At 46.9% G+C, this 19124-nt stretch overlaps 6 protein-coding genes across 6 annotated transcripts; 2 read left to right on the forward strand and 4 right to left on the reverse strand.

Annotated features, from left to right (window-relative positions):
- Positions 1-253: 253 nt before the first annotated feature.
- On the reverse strand, positions 254-1923 carry C8R40DRAFT_1103679 (uncharacterized protein). Its single transcript, XM_046228035.1, has 10 exons — positions 1769-1923; positions 1675-1690; positions 1607-1622; positions 1490-1547; positions 1413-1426; positions 1261-1366; positions 1168-1197; positions 1072-1106; positions 948-1024; positions 254-879 (listed from the first exon to the last, which is right to left on the reverse strand). Exons 1-10 carry the CDS (start codon positions 1864-1866, stop codon positions 556-558), a joined length of 774 nt encoding a protein of 257 aa, XP_046086439.1. The 5' UTR covers positions 1867-1923; the 3' UTR covers positions 254-555.
- A 639-nt stretch (positions 1924-2562) lies between these two features.
- Positions 2563-3477, forward strand: C8R40DRAFT_1170440 (uncharacterized protein; the record flags this gene model as incomplete). Its single annotated transcript, XM_046231536.1, has 3 exons — positions 2563-3022; positions 3080-3132; positions 3187-3477. 3 exons carry the CDS (start codon positions 2563-2565, stop codon positions 3475-3477), a joined length of 804 nt encoding a protein of 267 aa, XP_046086440.1.
- Positions 3478-4062: 585 nt separating this feature from the next.
- On the forward strand, positions 4063-5919 carry C8R40DRAFT_1045219 (Six-hairpin glycosidase; the record flags this gene model as incomplete). Its single annotated transcript, XM_046224286.1, has 13 exons — positions 4063-4191; positions 4246-4326; positions 4392-4541; positions 4600-4671; positions 4739-4802; positions 4857-4975; positions 5039-5128; positions 5190-5210; positions 5269-5424; positions 5483-5512; positions 5569-5714; positions 5769-5784; positions 5839-5919. 13 exons carry the CDS (start codon positions 4063-4065, stop codon positions 5917-5919), a joined length of 1155 nt encoding a protein of 384 aa, XP_046086441.1.
- Positions 5920-6282: 363 nt separating this feature from the next.
- Positions 6283-10850, reverse strand: C8R40DRAFT_1044942 (uncharacterized protein; the record flags this gene model as incomplete). Its single annotated transcript, XM_046224255.1, has 12 exons — positions 6283-6447; positions 6500-7060; positions 7107-7460; positions 7520-7789; positions 7839-8098; positions 8150-8344; positions 8399-8514; positions 8571-8651; positions 8707-8871; positions 9057-10078; positions 10136-10184; positions 10261-10850. Coding segments are annotated over 12 exons (3828 nt in total), but the record flags the coding sequence as incomplete, so codon positions are not given.
- A 226-nt stretch (positions 10851-11076) lies between these two features.
- C8R40DRAFT_199877 (uncharacterized protein) lies at positions 11077-15125 on the reverse strand. The gene is made up of 5 exons (XM_046234318.1): positions 14019-15125; positions 11943-13963; positions 11861-11883; positions 11756-11811; positions 11077-11702 (listed from the first exon to the last, which is right to left on the reverse strand). Exons 1-5 carry the CDS (start codon positions 14915-14917, stop codon positions 11435-11437), a joined length of 3267 nt encoding a protein of 1088 aa, XP_046086443.1. The 5' UTR covers positions 14918-15125; the 3' UTR covers positions 11077-11434.
- A 1658-nt stretch (positions 15126-16783) lies between these two features.
- On the reverse strand, positions 16784-18684 carry C8R40DRAFT_1188849 (signal peptide peptidase-domain-containing protein). Its single transcript, XM_046233031.1, has 8 exons — positions 18574-18684; positions 18416-18523; positions 18237-18353; positions 18097-18187; positions 17803-18044; positions 17628-17747; positions 17397-17569; positions 16784-17314 (listed from the first exon to the last, which is right to left on the reverse strand). The coding sequence occupies exons 1-8, from the start codon at positions 18676-18678 to the stop codon at positions 17200-17202; spliced, it is 1071 nt and encodes a 356-aa protein (XP_046086444.1). The 5' UTR covers positions 18679-18684; the 3' UTR covers positions 16784-17199.
- Between the last annotated feature and the right edge of the window lie 440 nt (positions 18685-19124).

Raw genomic sequence — 19124 nt, forward strand, 5'->3', positions numbered from 1 at the left:
CCAAAATTTAAGGGCGGTGGATGGGATTCGCGGGTAAAAGTGGCGTAAATGGTGACCTCAGATATTGTTGAAGTCAAGGTGATGCAAAGAAAACAGATAGAGGTGTCGCAGGAGTGATAAAAGGGTAGGGAAAGAAGAAACACACGAAACACGGAATGTCAGGATCAATCGTTGAAGTTCAACTTGTGCCTCGTGGATGGATGATTATCCAAGCATACCGAATTCGGAGAAAAAGCCAAATTCGGCTATGTCGGCAGCGGCCAGCTGAAAGTCTCAAGGGCAAATCTGAGCAAATCTCTACTTTCGACTGACGCTTGAGTATCTCCTCCATCACGTCCAGTTCCGATCACAGCTTGTAAAGTACACCATCACAAGACCGCAAGATTGGTAGGAGAAATGCAGGTGCAGCATCAAACTCATTACGATCAATGAACAACAAACAAGTAATACAAAAGTAGCCCAAGCGACTAGAGCAAAAATCACAGAGGGAGCAGCAGTGTGCAAGCAGAGAAGTGGTGAGTCAGACCATAAGTAACAAACATGGCTTGAGCACCCTTAAAACCGTGAAATGGGAGAACGGCGACGATGACCTTTGAGGCTTTCAGACAGGTTGCTAGAGCGTCGCCTGCGATTATCGTTGCACCTCCTAGAGCTAGAGCCGGAAGAAATGAAAGGTGCAGTAGCAGTCGTCGAAAACACCGATGGTGTTGCGCTGTCGCCATTAACTACCGTCGTTGGCAAAACATTAGAACTAATCCCGACCTGGGCTGAAGAGGTTGAGCTTGCAGTAGAAGTCAACATTACATCCACTGCAGTTGACCCAGTTTCAATTGAAGTATTGGACTCGCCGCCTTCACAGAACGTGATGAGGATATTGACCTGCATTTCACGAGAGTTGATATGAGTTTTGCGTGATTCTGAAAAGCAAACTTGAACATAGCACATACATCATCATTCTGGCAGGCAACTTGAACATAAGTCTGGTCGGGCTCATAGAAAGCCTCAGAGCAGGCACTGGAATTACCTACATCTTGTCATGATAGGTGAGCAAAATTCTTGATTTTTGCTCACAACTTGCTCCCTCTCCATCACAGCCTCCGTAAAACCTGAGATCATCATCAGGATTACTGCGGATTGAACAGGATCCAATATATGCGCAGCACTTACTCAAATTTGTAGGGGACCGAATACGCCAGCCTGACAGTGACATTGACAAAAGTTTAAAGACAACGAGCTCACGAGGAAAATGGGATTACTCACGGAGGAATGTAAGAAATGTCCGCAGACGCCCCGCTACCACTGACAGTGGGATTATCCAATGTCATCTCAACGATACCGCAATATTCTCCATTAAATCCACAGCCGCCTGGGAGAAGTTACAAACATAATGTAAAGTATTATGTTGTACTCACCGGTCTGAAGATAGCTACGGCAATCCCGACATCTCGATTGAGTATATAGCCCTGAGGAGAGCCTCAACGAGACTCACGCGATTCCAGAATACGGCTCGTTGAACGTATATTCGGTAGTTGTCAATACGTCGTTACCTACAATCCGAATTAAACCGAGGGTCTTCAATCACTAGCATTAATGCGGACGGACGAACCTTGGATCAATTGAGGCTGAAATGGACGACGTTAAATAACTATTTTGAAAACTATATGGATATGATACCGTGCCGTAGCCACATCTAAGTCAAATACGAATCCTCGTTAGTAAACTCGAGAAACAGCAAGAAACGCAAAATCTGTCGACAGTATCACGCAACTGGTTGTCAAACTTGACGATGTGCGTCTCGGCATTAACGAAGGCGGGGGAGACTAACAGCACAAAGAAAACAAAAGCAGAAAAGAGCGTGAGTGACATTCTTCTTATCAAGGCGTTTGTGGGTCGAGAGTAATAGCCAAACCAAATTGAAATACAAAATCAAATAGGTATGTAAGCGCCTTTCCCGCGCCATTCCTGTCTTTACTATCAACAACGTCCACGACATCGTCCATCTATCTATTTATCTATCTACATGCTACATAGTCAAAAATAGAACTCCAAAAGAATGCTATATTCGAATGAACTGCTTAGAGGGTGCTAGTCAACTAGTCAAATGAAAACACAAGTTCGCGATAGTACACGCAAGAATCAGAATGAAGCCAACTCAACGGAAGCCTACGGTTGGGTGACTGTATTTCACGACGATGAGACACAGATTCATGGCTAGACTTGGATTGATGGTAGCTTTCGACAAACGTCCAGTGTTTCAGCAGTCAGCAAACTCTTGGCAGACCCTTCACCTGAATATCCTCAACGATCTTGGTTCAAACAATCATCTGGGTGTCTGGAAGAGTAGGCGTAATTTTCAGGCGCTTCATATCGACATTACATGGACCTACCTGGCGTTATAACCTTTCATGGTCGCGCGGTGGTCGCGTAAAATTGCGCAATCTTCGTGGACTGGTTTTGAAGTAAATTTGTACTGAGTTCTATTTGTACGTACAATTATTCCCCGTCCTTAAAAACAGGTCGCTTTCAACACCTTTTGTCCACAGGCTATCCCCAACCAGAATTATGTCTATGATTTTTGCTCATCCCCCCCATCCGTCGGAGCTGCAGAGGAAGAAAAACTCTTACACTTTCGCCATTCCCCTTTTAAGCTCTTCATCGTCTAGTCCTGTCCGGGATCCTCATGACACTCCCACATTCGATTCTAAAAGTCTCATAGAACCAAAGACCCCAATTCTCTATCTTCCTCCATTGTTGTCATCCCTTCCTCCCAATTTTCCGCGTTCTGCACTACCGCACGAGCACCCTCCGCTCGTAACGGAAACCCGTCTACCAGATATAGACCCTGCTTCCTTGTCTCTTCACAAAGCCCTTCACCTTTTCCGGCCGCTCGACTCGCTTTACTCCGAAACACCGTATGCACAGGCGTTTAACTGGCACGAACTGTCCCTCCCCGTAGATGAGGAGAGAGAATGGTATTGCGTCGTGTTCCGGAGTAAAAGGAAGGCAGGCAGTGATGGCGGCTGTACGTCGCACAAATCGCACTCATGATGTCGTCTCTTTGAACTGAACCCTCCGTTAGCTTTGTACGAAGCGGATAAGAAGGCCCATGAAGAAGCTGTAGGAAACGGTGGTGTACGTTTACTTCATGTGACAACCACTCATCACCCATTAACTCATCTTACATAGCTCATACTCTACTGGTACGGTATTCCAAATCAGCAAACGGGCATGAACCTAGCAACTTGTATATGGCAAAGCCGAAAACATGCCATTGCAGGTGCAGCAAATTTTCCGATTTTGCTACATGATCTAATGCATACTTTCGCAGCAAATTCTCGGCCCCACCATATCCGTGCCATGATGCTTGCCAAAGACTCTTACGAAGTGTACGACCTCGAAAGATATGTCCTTCGAAAGGTTGCGGGAGTCACAGGAGTCACCGTACAGCCCTTCGTAGCTGGCGAAGTCGGATGGTAAAGATTGCAGTCTGTGGTATCTCTCTTCCTGGCTTTCCTCCCTGCTTTCCTGCTGTTCTGAACTTGCTTCGAACCATGAACCCTTCCCTCATGATTATTTTAGACCTGTATATTGAAACATCTTCTAGAGTACAATGTAGACGACCCACGTTGTTCACTGTTTTATCGTGATTCTTCTCTTGATGACACGGGTTTTAGGAGACGCTTGTTTGAAATCCTTTTCAGTCGGTATTTATAGTTGCGGGTGTAATGGTCACTGGTGATTTGAGATTGTGATTTCACGGCGTAACGATGAACACATTGGATTACGATGAATGTGGCTCTTTGGTTGTACCACAGGTTCCTCCGGAAAGATACCACATGTATCGGTAGTCAGGAGCTCAAATTAAACTCCTTTCGAACCACTGAACGCATTTCATGATCGTCATATACAGGAACCATCGCCCGTTGAGAAGATGGAACAGCAATTTAGGAGGTTCTTCCACCTGTTAAGATGAATTCGCATCCACAGTGTTCAAATTCGCATAGTATAAAGTAGGATGAATCCTTTCCGAGGGGATTCCACCCATTTCCTGGATCGATCAAGATGATAGTGGGCTCGACGACAATCCTGGTCCTCCTAACTTCATTATTTGAGCTATCGGTGAACGCAGCCAGTGTCCTACATCAGCATCAGAAACGTGCTCAATGTGCAGCGACATTAACCGTCGCCGAGGTAGTAATCCTAATCAAAGGAGTCTTCAATCAGATTAACTTTTGATCGATGTAGAGCGTTGCGTCCACCCTGCAAGCACATTACTACAATAGCGGCACCGGGATGTATAACGGTGGCTCTCTCTGGACAGATGCAGTAGGTCTTCCATCATCAGCGTTTGGTAAAACAGAGTCATCAATTCGGTCCTCCTTTTCCGGTAGAATGCGTTGGAAGATTTACACAACCTAATGCTCGGCGCAGATGTGGACACATGGAGCACGATCGCAGATGGCTCTTACATTGGCCAGGCGGCTCTTTCTTCATCTACGGATTGGGCTTCGTTACTAGGAGGCGCGAATGATGATGCTGGTGTAAGCCCCTCGAGAATTGCGCCACATAATGCACTGAAGTTATACATGACTCCGCTAGTGGGTGTTAATGGCTTTGTGGAAGATAGCTGACTACAAGGGGGCTCGCGGTCTTTCGAATGCTGCATACCTTGTGAGACTTGAGTATAAATCCTGTTATAACCATCGATTTTGACCAACCAATGTATTAACTTGCACAGAATGCCGCGGCAACCATATATAACCTTATCGCAGGTCAGTGGGACGATACCTGTGGGGGTGGAGGTAGGCATTCTTGTGGAACTTTGAAATGCATTCGATCTCACTTGAATGTGCCAGTATGGTGGAGTACCGCTCATACGTACAAAAATGCAATCACAAATCAGCTCTTCCTCTATGTATCAGCCGATGGATATCTGAGGGGTGGAGGGCAGACATATCTCGATAATGCTAACAAGGTGAGAGAGAGTTTATTCTCAGAGCACATTGATGTCCACTGTCTCAACTATCTGTACTGCGAGGTCTGGAACTGGTTGTCTGCCTCTGGAATGAGAAATTCGCAAGGATTATGGAACGATGGCTTGACAGATACTTGCGTCAATAATGGACAGGTAAGGAACCCCGTATCGTGCTGCACCATAATTTATTCTAAAGATACAATTTATGAACCAGACGACATGGACGTACAATCAGGTTTGTGTCTCCCTTTAGACATGAATGCTACGCTTTAAACACTTTCGCTATCCACCAGGGTGTCATTGCTTCTGGTTTAGCTGCTCTTTATTCTGCTACGAAAAATACCACCCTCCTCGATCAAGCAGAAATAACACTGGATGCCACAATTTCTCTTTTAACTGATGATGACATTCTTAAGGAATCTTGCGATGATGCACTGTCTGGTGGATCGGTGGGTGTTAAAAGATACAGACCAGTTACGAGCAGTATTAATGAAGCGATGAATCCAGGTTTGTGATGCTGACCAGCAATTGTTCAAGGTCAACCTCTATCGTTCTTGCTAATCATGGTCGTTATATTTAAAATTACGATGCAGGGCCTGTGGACCAAACATGTCCAGTATTATCTCGATATGGCCAATGACAGCACTCGTACAGCCAAATACAGTCCCTTCCTAGGCTCGCAGACATCCGCTGTTTTCCATTATGGTACCGATTCAAGCAACGATGTTGGTTCTGTCTGGTAGGCACTATGTTACGGTATATTGTTGCATGGAGTCTAACTCACAGTGACTAGGTACGCGCCGAATCAGGTTTGTATTGCGTTCGTCGTGCAAGTCCAATCAATTCCTGATGAAGACTTACAGGGGGGTTCGATTTTCACTCCGAAGACCTCAACAAGCGGACTGGAAGCCCATGTCGCCGCAGCTAAATATGGACCTTGTTAGTTCAATGATATAGCTAATTGTGTTATTGCATATGTTTTCGTGAACATGTATACAGGAAAGAAAAGCAGCGAAGACATGGAATATTAAGTCGGTTCCGTGAGTGGGTATGTATGTACCGTAGAGCAATAATATGTTTAAAAGAATATCAGCATACATTATAGGAAGTCATCTCCTGTATCAGCACTCTCCCGCTTGTGCATATTTTGGCTAGGATTAGGAGTCGGAGGCTCGTCGTCTTCGGGAATTGTCGCTTCGGGGCTCTTGTAAAGAGCATCAGGCACATCGTCAGGATTTGGGCCGCTGAGAGCTCGCTCTAAAGCTACAAGTATCCACGTATTTATAAGTGAAAGTAATGCGTTTATGTTAGTTGAGCTCGCCTTTTTCGCCCCGTTTTTTGAGTCGCAGAGACATCGCAGCTTGAAGAGAATCAATGTACGAATCGTACTTAACAATCTCCGTCAATAAATATTGAGATTTCTTCTCCCAATTACTCATCGCCTTGACTGCATTGCTCGTACGAGGTTGATACTGCGGGAACGACGTTATTAAACTCGACAGGAAAGAAAAAATCTTCACTTACCAATGCAGACATAGGCTCCCGCAGTTCGTTGTGTTTCTGCAAGTCCCTTTTCAACGATTTGACATACTTTTTCAAAGCATCCATCTGAGTTTCTTCATCGTGCAGGCTAGCAACCGTTGGCGGCATAGGCGGTTTCCAGTCATTGATATGTATCCGATCGTTCCAAGGGGATTGTCCACGAACAGTGGCCGACCCTTCCCGCCAATTGAACCTACTTCGAGCACTCTTATTACTTCGGACACTTGTCACATCACTATCTCGCACTGATTCACTGTCCGAGTGAGAACGTCCATGAGCGGGGTCTGGTACACGGTTCCAACCATATTCCATGTTGGATACACCGCCGGATAAAGGCTCTTTGCTTGTTCGAGCAGCCCAGTAATTGCAGGTGGATACCCACTCATTGACTAGTTCCTCGGTACCGGCCTGGAAGAAGTATACTCCGCCATTGGAGAGGGTGAGGACCATGCAATGGGGTCGTTGTCGATTGTAGCCTGGAGGCGGTAAGGCGTGGGATAAAGAGTGGGATAGTTGAACGACACCGACGGAATTGGCATTGGACTATCTGAAGTCAGCAAAGAGCATTTTCAAATTCATTTCTGCTCACCAGCCAGTTTCCACCTCCAAAGACGCCTGATCCTCCCCCGCCGTTCTCGCCAAAAGTAAACATGTTCAGTTCTCCCTTCTGAATGACAACAAAAACATCGAGCCAGGCTTTGTCCTTGGATCGTTTGTTCGCAGACTCCCAATACTGCTTCCGGCAAAGCATACCTTCCTTCGCCCATGGAGCTCCCAACAGAGCAAGCTCTTCGTCAGTAATACTTATAGATGTACCAGTTGAATTATCACTGTGCACACTACGATCGTCATCCTCTTGTGTTTCACGGATAATCGTATGGCTAAGATTAGAGGCGAAGCCGAGCGTCGGTGAAAGGAAGGAGGAGCTTGAACCATAGATGGCCTGTGGCGGATGAATTTGAATTAATAGTCTCTCAGATTGAAGCCTGCCGACAGACTCACCTCGTGCGTCGAAGTAGCAAAGCTGGGCGATGGACTGGCACGACCGTCAATACTGCTATTACTACTGTATGGACTAACTCCTCCCTGTCCTACAATAGATTGTATACCTCGTATGCTGCCTCTTTTCAGTGTCGTCAACCTATCAGGAGGTCCTCGTAGGCTGCGGTTCCTTAACATTGGCCCTCCTGGACTTAGTGAGGAAGACATTGATGTCCTGCTGACATTCAAAGGCTGGAGTATTTGCTGACTCTTGATGGCGTTGTACATTTCCTACGAACAAGTCAGTGATGATACGATTAATAGCATGAAACCAAAGCACTTTCAAAAGATTTTCCATGCTAGCTTCCCAAGCACGTCCGTAGACGATATTGGAAGAAGCCATGGAAGTTGTAGACGACTGAAGGTCAGAGATATTCGGTGTACAGTCGTTCTCTACAATCGGTGTTGTAGCCTGAGAAGTCGCCAGTGATAAAGCGGGCGAAGACAAAATCGTATCTCTCGAGATACTGTTCCAGCTCGTGATACTATCACTTCTCTTTGATCGAGTGATGGTATCTAGTTCTGACCCCTCCGAAACAGCTACAGAACTCGAGTTGGAACTTTGGTCACTTCCGGGTAGAGGAAAATTACGAAGACTTCCAGATTCATCATAGACATCGGGCGATGATGCCTTGGGCGACGTGGAGGAGGAAGGTTGCAGCTGCATCTGAATGGCCGCAAGGGTATTTCGAACGAATTGACTGCGTGACATGCGTGATGTGAGATCCGCAACGTGCAGGTCAGTATTGAGAAGGAGTAGAGAGTAGGCAACAGCGTGGACAAGATCTACGCGTATCGTGGTCAATCGGAAGTATACGTCAGGTAACATCGAGGACGCACTGGAACTACCATACAAAGTATTCGGGTTGCACTCCCAATACCGTCGACTGAATTCCTCGAGTATACGATCAACTTGCTGCGTTTCAGCCTTGAGGTAGAGTTTTGCACACAGACGTCTGAGCACGAAGAAGTCATCAGTCAAGGCTACGAGTAGTACACGTAGGAGGTATACCTGAAGGCCACATCCAATCTGAGTCCGGAGAAATCAAAGTTGGATATGTAATGCTGAAGCGCGGATTTATTGATGCGTCCGCTGGAATTCTCGTTAGTGCGGCCTGCAAAAGAGGTAGAGTGAGAAGCGAGCTTACATCCCGCCCAACCATTCTGCTATTTTTTCCTTCCCCAGGAACTCTTCGTCTTCGTTCCAGCAACGAGATGCCAGTTCTTGACCTCTGACTTCCATGTCGGGTGATTCATCTCCTCCAGAAGTGGCATAGTTTCCACTGCCACTAACAGCAGATGTACTGCCGCGTCTTCCCGAGGAGTGACCTGACGAGGAATGCCTCGTGAGGTCAAGGTCATTCACCATCAAGTCTTGCTGGGATACTAAGCCGAGAAAAGGACTAAGTCGATGCTTAAACAAGGAGACCAGAAGAAGAGGCATTGTCGTTTGCGATGATAGTGAAAGGGAAACAAGGTTGTAGAGGTGTAACGGCACGTACCTATCCGCGCACCATCAGCCGCGACAACAGTTGGTATCAATGACGGTTCTGAACTTGACGCAGTTGACCGATGAATCACCCGGAGACCACGAGCAGAACTAGCGCCCGTTAAATGAGGTGATGGTAAATTACTATATGTCAACGACTCGGCAGGTCCACTTCTTGATCTAAGTGGACTAAGACTCTGACGGTGCATATTCCGCGCTGAAGTCGTCCCACCACCAGCAGAACCTAAAGAGGAGCGTAAGGATGTTTGCAGCGACAGATTCCGAGGATTAGTGGCTGGATCCAAATTCGAAAGCACGGTGGATACTCTATGCGCTGATGGTGAAGGGGGTACAGATCGCACATCCAACTCTTGAGCAGTTTCTTCTGTCCGGAACGGTGGCTGTAACGTCACTGTGGGCATCATTGATGCGTGTTTTGAATCCGAGTCTTGGCCACCTTGAGAATAACCATTAGTGTTGGGATTCAAAAGCGCTGCGCGACGGGCTGGGGTGGAAGGGTCCCGAAGGTCCAAATTTGAAACAGTGATAGGATCTAGTTGTGAAAGTTCACCTTTGAAGTGGGTTATGATGCCATTGAGTGTGGTATCTTCGATCCTGCCGCCTGAGAGACCATCGTTCTCGGTAACAGGAGTTCGTAACGGTGAACGGTCTGGCGTGCGAGGAGGTCCACCCAAGATAGCACCTGCCATAACGCTGCTGGTATCAATACGGCTAACGCTGAGGCTACGACGTTTGCCTTTGACAGTGGTATTATCCGAAGGCATCATGTCGACAAAGACCATGGATCGTTCATCTTCGATCTCCCGAGTTCCAGTAGTCATGATGGGAGGTAAAGGTTTAGATATCGAAGGTGATGAGGGCCGGAGAGCACTCGAAGAAAATACGTCGGCAATAGGTGAGGTTGAAGGAATCGGTCTACTCCCCATAGGAAGGGGTGGTACCGGAGGAGTAAAAGCATCATACAAAGAGGAGTTGGAATGAGAAGTTGAAGGAGAACTTGCGTCAGTTTTCTGAATGGACGAAGTATGTCATTAAGATTCAGTTCTAGACAGGTGCAGGCGACATACAGATCGTTCCCTAACAGTATTCTGGCCCAGCATTTTACCAAGAAAAGTGCTAGCCTTCGATCTGACAGATGACTTTATAGGCTAGAAGCAAGGATGAGCTACGAGTAATTTGGGCAAATGTATACTGCACCTTGCCTGGCGAGCTGCCGCTGTCATTTGGACTAGCCAATATCCACTCTGACCCACCACTCATATCTCCAGGATGTATATGAGACTGGTGGCCTTTGCTTTTGGGCATTGGCGAGGTATACGGAGAGTTTGGGAACTGTGGTAAGGGAGGAGGAGATTCTCTCCGTCTATCTCGTTGGAAATGAGCAGAGCTAACCAGGCCACCTCGTTCTTTGGCTTTTCGAAGAAGAGTTGCAAGATCAGGGCTGCTCGAAGTACCGGGTGAACGATACATAGAGCGACGATTTACGTGCCGTGTGGTATTGTCATCATCATTGTCGCTGAAAAAGTCGTTTGACGGCGACATTTGGGGTATCTTTGCGTTGGAAGGCCCAGCAACAGGTGATGGTGTGGGTGGCACGATTGTTGGTGTGGAAGGCTGGGGTTTCTTTGTGTTGCTCGAAGGAGTTCTATATTTGGGGTCGTATTTGGGGGATTTTGGCAATGGAGCCGGTGAAGGACTTTCAACAACTCCAAGAGTGTTAATATCGACACCTTCCTTGAGTATTACGGTCCCTTGACCCTGCAGAGCCTGCTCGAAATCCAAGTCCGTTCTCGAAACTCGCCGTTGAACTTGGCGGCCGGCTAAATCACTCGACCCTAAGCCGCCAGGAAAAGAGGTCGGCGGTGAGCCATTGCTGCGCGAAGCAGAAGCATTCGTTCGGAATAGTGCCAGTGTGAATGAAGGGGGGTATACAGTTTACAGAGATCGAACAGAGAGTGTGTGTATTAATTAATTAAAAGTCAAATGACCAAAACGGCAAACCTTGCGCCACCCACATTATTGGATGGTTCGTTTTTCAAGCTTGGCCGACATACAGCAGCGCAAGATAGTTGATCTAGTTTGGAAAATCTATCGAAGAGATACAGTACGCAGTCCTATTAAAACAATGAACACGATTGCAAAACAGATGAAGCAAGACAAGAAAGAACGTGACATAGGTTGAGAGCGGTAACTTCACGAGAAAAGGGATGATACGAGTACATCTACAACAATGTTTCTGTGTACGTCAATTAAAATGGAACGAGAGGAAGGGATGGAAGAGAAAACGCATATTGCAGAGATATAATCTTACCCAAAGCAAACGAATAAGATAAAAACAGATCAAACCACATCGCCTACCCAGGCACTCAAGTCGAATCACCTCGTTTTGCACCTCCTTGAGCCCCACTCGCTCTTCTTTGTCTCTTGACCATCGTATTTCCACCGCCGGGGGTTGCACCTCCACTCCCTGCAGCTGCTATACTAGCAGCGCCTTGTCCCATGCCCACTCTTCCAATCATACTTCCAGTAGCTGAATTGGATTGCGACCTAGGTCTTGCACCAGACGAAGCCAGCTTCGGTAATCCGGCGTTCGACTTTCGGGAACTTGTAGTAGGCGTACCGGAGGCACGGTTCCTGCAGGAACAAAGGAATGAGTCCAGTACTGGGTTGCTTTCTATAGAGCGTACCTCTTCTTGATGACATCTGTTTTAAGAGAGAGCGGACGCACTACACCGTGCAGTTTCTAAAAGCGAACATCAGAATCAGTTACAAGAGGATTTTAGCGTCCTTACATAGAACAAACCGCATGCATTACCTGAAACGAAAAACGAAAAGATAAATATTCATCAGGAAAAGAGGGCGGGGGATACTCACACAGCGGCTGCCCTTCGGGATCCCGTCTCCAAAGGGGCGTGTTCGTTGTCCGACAATTTGTACATAGCGTCGGGTTGTCTCCATCTTCTCCATTTGACTTAGTGCCTTTGCCATCTTTCGAAGCCGAGTTCGTTTCCAAATCGGGTGTGCTGCTCCCGCTCCGCAACGAATCTCCGAGACCAGTCATCCTAGTCTTCTCGTCTTTGAGTGATAAGTACTTCCTCCCAGCCTTCGAAGATGAACCCGTCAAAAGGCCAGATCCACCTTCCCCACTAGGGGGCGTACTTGCGTTTGAGGCCTCAGGGGATGAACTGCTACCTGGACCACCTGAGGCATTGGGCAACGCAGTGGATGTTGGTCCCCAGCCATCACTCGACGGACTCGCATGGGCATAAACACCTCCAGAGCCTGCAAGTATCTGTGTCGGATCTACATGCGTAAATGGTCCACTAGAATTTCCTGCGCCGGTGGATGAGTCTTCCAGCCCGGAATACAACGGTCCAAGGCTTCCCATAAGTGTATAATCTACCGCAGAGCCTCCGGAACCATCGATTCCAATCCCTCCGAGTCCCATACCTCCACCGGTCAAATCATCAATGCCATTGACAGCGCTCAGCCTCGCATAACCTTCTGCCATAACCACGGAGGCAGAAGCTGCTGCTGCTGAGAGATTTGACCCTGCTCCTCCACTACCAGTGGAGTTATGATGTGAGTGCCCACCACGACCGTGATTGGGATGGGAATGGTGCCCTGTAAGATCATTGGACGAATTGGTCATATAAGGCGAGTGCGTTGGGCCAGAAATCGAAGATCGCGCAGATTTGAATTGCGAACCAACACCAGCTGCATCTGAGAAGCCTTCAAAGTTGTTCGTAGACGACGCGGCTTCGAAGGTAGAATTATCGTCGTAGGTAGGGAATGAGAAGTTGAATGAGGTTGAGGAAGGGAATGGACTCCCGGGACCAGAAACTCCCCCCGCACTTGAATGTTCAGCACCGTCACCAGAACCCATCTGGTGATGTCGACCAGTGTGATGTTGAGAATGTTGAGAAGGAAGATGAGGGCCGTAACGGGAAGAATGTTGAGCGGTATGTATATGCGAATGAGCGGGCAAGGACTGTGAAAGAGTGAAGCCTGCAGCACTACCCATATTGAAAGGCATTTCTGTCAAGTCACCTCGAAGAAGCGATTCGGCATGTGGCGCATCTGCGCGCCTCTTCATTCCTAATCCCACTTCGGCCATGTTTAAACCTGATCGAGGGACAAGTAGTGCATTGTTTGGTCCCTTGGGACTAAGGGGTCGCCCATTAACTTGATGTCTTCCTCCTTGTGCAGGTGAAAGAGGATATATTGAGTCTTTAGAAACCGTATGATCAAAACTCGTTTTTCGCACATGCCGAGGAAACCCAAAAGGGGGCGGAGGTGAATCACTGCGTATACCGCCTGCAGAAAAAGATCCTGCAGCCCCAAGACTGAAATTCACTCCAGATGTATTCAAACCGAGACCCATGTGAGAGTTCGTGGAATCATTCGTAGGATGAGAAGATTGTGAAGTGATGTGAGGATGGTGACTAGATTGATGAGGATGTGGATGATGCATAACATGAGATGGTAATGAGGAGGGTGCAAACGACGGTGATTGCACTCCCGCAAACTGGTGGTTTGCAAAAGAATATCTCGTGTCTGACGAAGTGTCGAAAGCGTTTGAATCTTCATATATGGAACCCATGCCAATATTCATGCCACCAGGTGGACTTCTAGTACGAGTTGCCGACAAGCCAGACATAGGTTTCGCAAGGGCATGTATCATACTTGAATTAGGCATCGAGCTCGACATGGGCGAAAAATTCAGATTCGAGTTCATATGAACCATATCGAAGCCCAAACCATTGAGACCGGAGAAGGTAGAAGCGGAGCTAGTGGATTCGGGTGGTCTAGATCGAGACCGTGAGGTTGGTCTCCAATCCATGGATATACGAGAGCGTGAGCGAGATATTGCACGCCAGTCCATTGGTATCACTCTGATGTTGATTCGAATAAGACCAGGCCAAAGTTGCGCAAAAGCATGCCACTTACTCGTCATTCAAGGCAGGCTCTTCGTCCTGATTTGTTCCATCAAAACCGACTACCCTGACCCTGTCCTTTCCTTTATCCTTTCTTCTGCCCCGTTCACCAGTGATAGATGGATCCTTTTCCTCTACTTTAATGGAGGAAGTGGACGTCGATGCTTCAAACTCCTCAGATAGTCGCCCACTCGACGGGTACAAGTCCAATGCTTTCTCGTCGTTGGGATCTACTAAGTCTCCTCTTTTTAGCGCCATAGCCATCATTCGCCAAGTGATATTCTCCATGCGCTGTTTGTGTGGCAAGCCGGCTTTAGTTCTAGCGTACATCTTCCATACCTGAGTCGCAAGAGGATCTTCTTTGGCAAATTGAGCAGCGTCGTCTGCAACAGAAGAAGTAGCGGATGTATCCAGAGAACCTGTTAGTTCAGGAGAACCAGACAAACGGGGAGATGTAGTTTGGGACGCAGTAAAGAGGTCGTCTGAAAATAGATCAGAAAAAGCCGTGGTCGATTTATCTGTGTTAGGCGAATGGGCAGGAGTTGGTCCAAGATCATGTTTCGAAGGCCCTGGAATGGGCGTTCCAGCGGGAGCTGCGGCTGGTGACATCCAGAGAGAAGGAGGAAGCGCAAAAGAAGAGTTCTTGGACTGAACGCTCGAAGAAGAATCCGAGCGCTGCATAGACGGTCTAGGATACGACATGGGAGACTCTTGCCACTGGTTGGAACCAGTAGGTTGAACCATAACGTCGATGTTGGGTAAATGCTGCCTCTGAGGCGGTGGGCCTAATACGCCGTTTGCATCAAGTGCAGCGAAGACGCTAGGGTTCAGAGGAGCAGAGAAAAGATTCCCCCAGTCAGTAAAAGCTTCTCCTGACCGAGTATCCATGCTAGTTTGAGGATAGTATAGCATCAGTAAACATCTGAAGAAATTGGCGGTTACTGACCAGAGCAAGAGTACCAAGATGCTTTAACTTCATGCCTGCGTTCTAGCTCACATTGGATTGTTCGGCCCGAATATACATGACAGGACCCCGGACAGTTTCTATTTCCTTTCTTTGAATTTTTCTCTGTCCCTTTTCATCGCATGATCTTGTCAGATCTGATGATATTCACATGCTTCCAATTCCTCACTAAGCAAATCCCTCACGAAAAACTCTTCACAAAGGGGAGTACCGCAACGTTCAAAAATAAAACATTTCTAGGCATACACGCGCACTCAGACCTACTTTTCCAAAACACCATCGCACCTTCTACTCATAGTCTCTGAATCGCCTCGGAATTAATGCATGCTGCAGTTTTTCTTCATCGTCATCGGACTGATTATTCATGGCCACCGAGTCCAGATGAACTGTTGTCTACTATTGTAGGTTTGTACGCGAGTTTGCGCTCATCAAGGACTCGCGATCGCTTGGTTTATGTTACAGGCCTTGCGGCTCCTTGCGGTCGATTGAAATATTAAGCCAAAGTGCACCGTGTTCCCGGATGCTACCATCGCAGACTGTAGCCGTATTCCAAGCGCGTCACCGCGGCCTTAGGATCCTACATAGCTTGAAGTCACGGCAAAGAATATATCGACAACAGAGTACCGTAGATGTAAGTCGTAAAACCAGACAGCTCTTTCCTTGTCTTGGACCCAGCGATGAAATAAAGTTTTCTTGGCGAATCTGGTCGTAGACAGGACTTTGCTACTGTTCGATTGCGGGAGGACCAATCAGTAAACGCACGTGCGTGTGTTGATCCTTTTCCTGTCAATGTATGCTAATGCTGTTCGTTGTACAGAACTCACCAGTGTTTCTTACTCAGACGAATCCTGGATCCAGTCCAAGAGATGATGACAGTCTGCTCCTATGTAAATACCAACGCACGGCCATCACGTTAATCAATGTCAAAGCGTCGAATCGTAAGATATCAGCCCGATATGCACACTATCGTTTACATACAGCTTCAGCGATAACAAAGTAACTATCGAAGTCTCCGAAGCCACCACACCTTGCAAATCTATCCGCCGGCAATCAATGGCTGAACATATATTTGATACGATAGTACTGGATCCAACAGATAATTGACCGATATTTCGATATCGAACAAAGTTACTTTGATTTCTATGACGATTTATACTGCGATGCACGACCGTTTATGAAAGCTAATGAGTTCACACTGCACAAAAAGGAGATCTTCATGCTGTTTGCATAGAGCTTAAACTAAACCTAAGAACTCACGTAACTTAGAGATGAGGAACTCGTATCTCTGACTCTGCTCTGACTCAAGCTATGTATATACATACAAGCTCATACAAGTCAAAATAAGGTGGTTCGTGATTTCATTATCTCTTATCTCTGAGAGTTCCTTATAAAAGCTACTGGTGATGACCAATACAGACAGTCGCAGCATCCCCTGGCACTTATTCAAGCATATGCAAAACTTTTCTGAAAGTGACACAGTCGTTTAACTGAACGACTTGCCAACGACTTGCGCCTAATGAGGAAAAGTGTAGAATGCGAATTGAGGATCGGGTCAACTTGTAGGTACTGTGAGTACTGCACAAAGCGAACAGAGTTGCACATTGAGTCCAGAGTCGAGGGGCGGAAGACGGAGGAAGGAAGTCCGGTTTCGGAAGCAGTCGGAATTGCGCTGCTAAGAATATGCGCGTACGAGACGACATAGGCGGGTATGTATAGCATCAGGTCTTGAGATCAAGTTATTGCTGAATTAAGGCTACGGAAGCAGGTCAACCTAGCTGTATCTCTGTTACTCTTTCAACAAAGTGGAAAGTGGACGCCTTCATCTTGAAAAAAAAAACTGCTGTGCTTGGTGTCGGAGGTCTTCAATCGATGAAGCCGAATACAGGGGTCTCAGCCGCGGAGTCAATTATTTTTCAAGCCCTTGCATTTGCATTGTCTCAACGACGAAGATGATGGCTCCGCGTGCATGAGTAGAGTTCCTGAAATTTGAAGTAGTCACCCAAGCGCAGCGACCCGGTGCTGATGGAACACCGATGTTGCGATTTTTTTGCGGTCATTTTCGAAACGTACATGCTCAAGTAACTCTTGTTGTATCTTGCCAAAATTGCCTCAGACGAAGGGAAGTAATGACCGGCAAGGTCTCATTGAGGTCCATGCATCCTATACAAAAACGCTCGAGGGAAATAAATTATGATAGATACTTGAACCATACACGAGGAACTCAAACGCGTTAGTTTTGCTTTTTACCGTCTCCTTCCGATTCTGGTTCGTCGATCCAGTTCCAAGCCTCCGAGAGCTCTCCCCGGACGGATGCTGTAGCGACAAATGACAGGATGCACGCGGGACTGAGCACATGTAAAAAATCAAAAAATAAATAAATCAAAAATGAATCTTAAATCCCAAAAAAGAAGTTTTCCTGAAACACACCTAAGGTATAACAGAGCTGGTTGGGCAGCTTTGAAGATGTGCATGACGCTCATGGTGGCAACTAATCCCAGAATATACGCCAACAACGATGCGTAGAAATACGGCTTGCTAAAGGCTTTTCCTTTTTTGAGGTAACGGTGATGGTCGAAGCGCAAGGCGAGTGCCACAAAACACTAAAGGAATCTGATTAGGTACAGAAAGGTCATCCGCTAATACTTTGTGACTACTTACCCCAGGAATCACAACATCCCCCAGGCCAAGCAGCGTGAATCCCGATTCATCTGAAAAGTTTATTGACTTGGGCCAAAGCAACTTGATGGGTACGTCAAGCTTGGTCGCAACTTCCACCATCTGTAATTGATAGATCAAATCGATTGAAGAATGTCGCAAATATGTAACGACTTACAACAGGTGTCCCAAACACCCACCAGATGTCGTAAATAAAGAGACCTGACAGTAGAGCCGTACCGGTCTTGAAAGAGTCAAGCTTCAATAACGACAGAGCGTTATGGCAAAATGACATAGACAGCACGTCTGTGAGCAAAGCAGATCTTCGGCTAGCGGATGAGTACCTGTATAAGGCAGAAGGAATTACGGAAAGCGGGAACAAAATGAGGGACGGTGTTCTCCATTTCAGGGAGAAAATGTCTAAGTCTCTGTTACATTGTAATGCTTTTCGAAAAAGAACATGATCACTGACCGACGCCACGCCGTTTAACATGAACTGAAAACCGTTCAAACCGGCGCCACTGCTCATTTCCAAGCAGGTAGCGGGTAAGGGAGACCAAAGACTGCAGATGATTTGAGAATGCAGCATGATCATCCGGAGCTTGTTCCTACCTTCCATACACTTCCAATCCCAGCAATAGAGAAGTACCAACCCAGTAACCAATTTATCCATTCCTTCCCAAAATACTTGATTACCACGAAAAGACCAAATAGCACCACAGATCCAATCTATGCGTTGAAACCATCAAATCAGAAGATGAACATCGTGAACGAATGGGAACGAAAAGTACAATGGGGAAAAGCCACGCATCTTCGACAGAGAGAAATTCAGGTTGCTCGTCTTCGTCTTCATCGTCACTGTCTGTGTTATTCTCGGCTCGTCCGGCACGCTTTTTGGTCTGGAATTCAATGAAATATGAATGAGCAAACTGGACAAGAATTGATGAACAGCGTGACGAACAGGTAAAGAGGCAAATGCTCCGGTGTAAATGCAGATGCATGCCAGACTCAGGAGGCCTGCATAGGAAGCGATGAGATCCACTTCTGTTGACATCGACGCGGTCAGAGGTTAAGGTGCCCTTGAACAGCCTCGAAAAAAAACTCTGACGTGTCCGCAAGCGCCCAGAAATGTGACGCGTCTGATTGAATTTCCCACATGTTGCCGAACAATTTCCTTAGGACCCCAGAACTCCAGCGGGACCTCTTGACCTCTCTCGCAGTTTCTTTTTCTGGCACGCCTCACAGGGTACTATAAAGCATCCATCTATGTATTGCTGGACATCTCCGAGTGCAATGTACGATCTCTCTGGAATCATCTGATCTCATTAACAAGTCATTCAATCCCGGAATTCGACACGAGAAGAATCTCTCCTAATAAAGTTGAAGTCGTTGATAGGTCTCAGCTCTAGCTTTGATGGATGGACAGAATATGGGTACTCCACCCAAACTCCACCTGTACAAGCTCAAAAGGTCTCGAGCCTTGCTAATGCTAATTCGAGG

Source organism: Lentinula edodes, assembly GCF_021015755.1.
Source record: "Lentinula edodes strain Le(Bin) 0899 ss11 chromosome Unknown C8R40scaffold_17, whole genome shotgun sequence".
In the NCBI taxonomy this organism is placed as follows: domain Eukaryota; kingdom Fungi; phylum Basidiomycota; class Agaricomycetes; order Agaricales; family Omphalotaceae; genus Lentinula; species Lentinula edodes.

Excerpts from the sequence above, each read along its gene's own strand:
- C8R40DRAFT_1103679 (XM_046228035.1), bottom strand. The coding sequence starts at position 1,866 with ATGTCACTCACGCTCTTTTCTGCTTTTGTTTTCTTTGTGCTGTTAGTC. Across the intron at positions 1,198-1,260 it reads GACATTTCTTACATTCCTCC|GCTGGCGTATTCGGTCCCCT; the intron begins GTGAGTAATCCC and ends TGTCACTGTCAG. Across the intron at positions 1,107-1,167 it reads TCGGTCCCCTACAAATTTGA|GTTTTACGGAGGCTGTGATG; the intron begins GTAAGTGCTGCG and ends TGATGATCTCAG.
- C8R40DRAFT_1188849 (XM_046233031.1), bottom strand. The coding sequence starts at position 18,678 with ATGTCAACAGAAGTGGATCTCATCGCTTCCTATGCAGGCCTCCTGAGT. Across the intron at positions 18,354-18,415 it reads ATGCGTGGCTTTTCCCCATT|ATTGGATCTGTGGTGCTATT; the intron begins GTACTTTTCGTT and ends TTCAACGCATAG. Across the intron at positions 17,315-17,396 it reads CCAGCTCTGTTATACCTTAG|TCCCGCGTGCATCCTGTCAT; the intron begins GTGTGTTTCAGG and ends ACATGTGCTCAG.
- C8R40DRAFT_199877 (XM_046234318.1), bottom strand. The coding sequence starts at position 14,917 with ATGCTATACTATCCTCAAACTAGCATGGATACTCGGTCAGGAGAAGCT. Across the intron at positions 11,812-11,860 it reads ATGCATGCGGTTTGTTCTAT|AAACTGCACGGTGTAGTGCG; the intron begins GTAAGGACGCTA and ends GTTCGCTTTTAG. Across the intron at positions 11,703-11,755 it reads ACAGATGTCATCAAGAAGAG|GAACCGTGCCTCCGGTACGC; the intron begins GTACGCTCTATA and ends TTGTTCCTGCAG.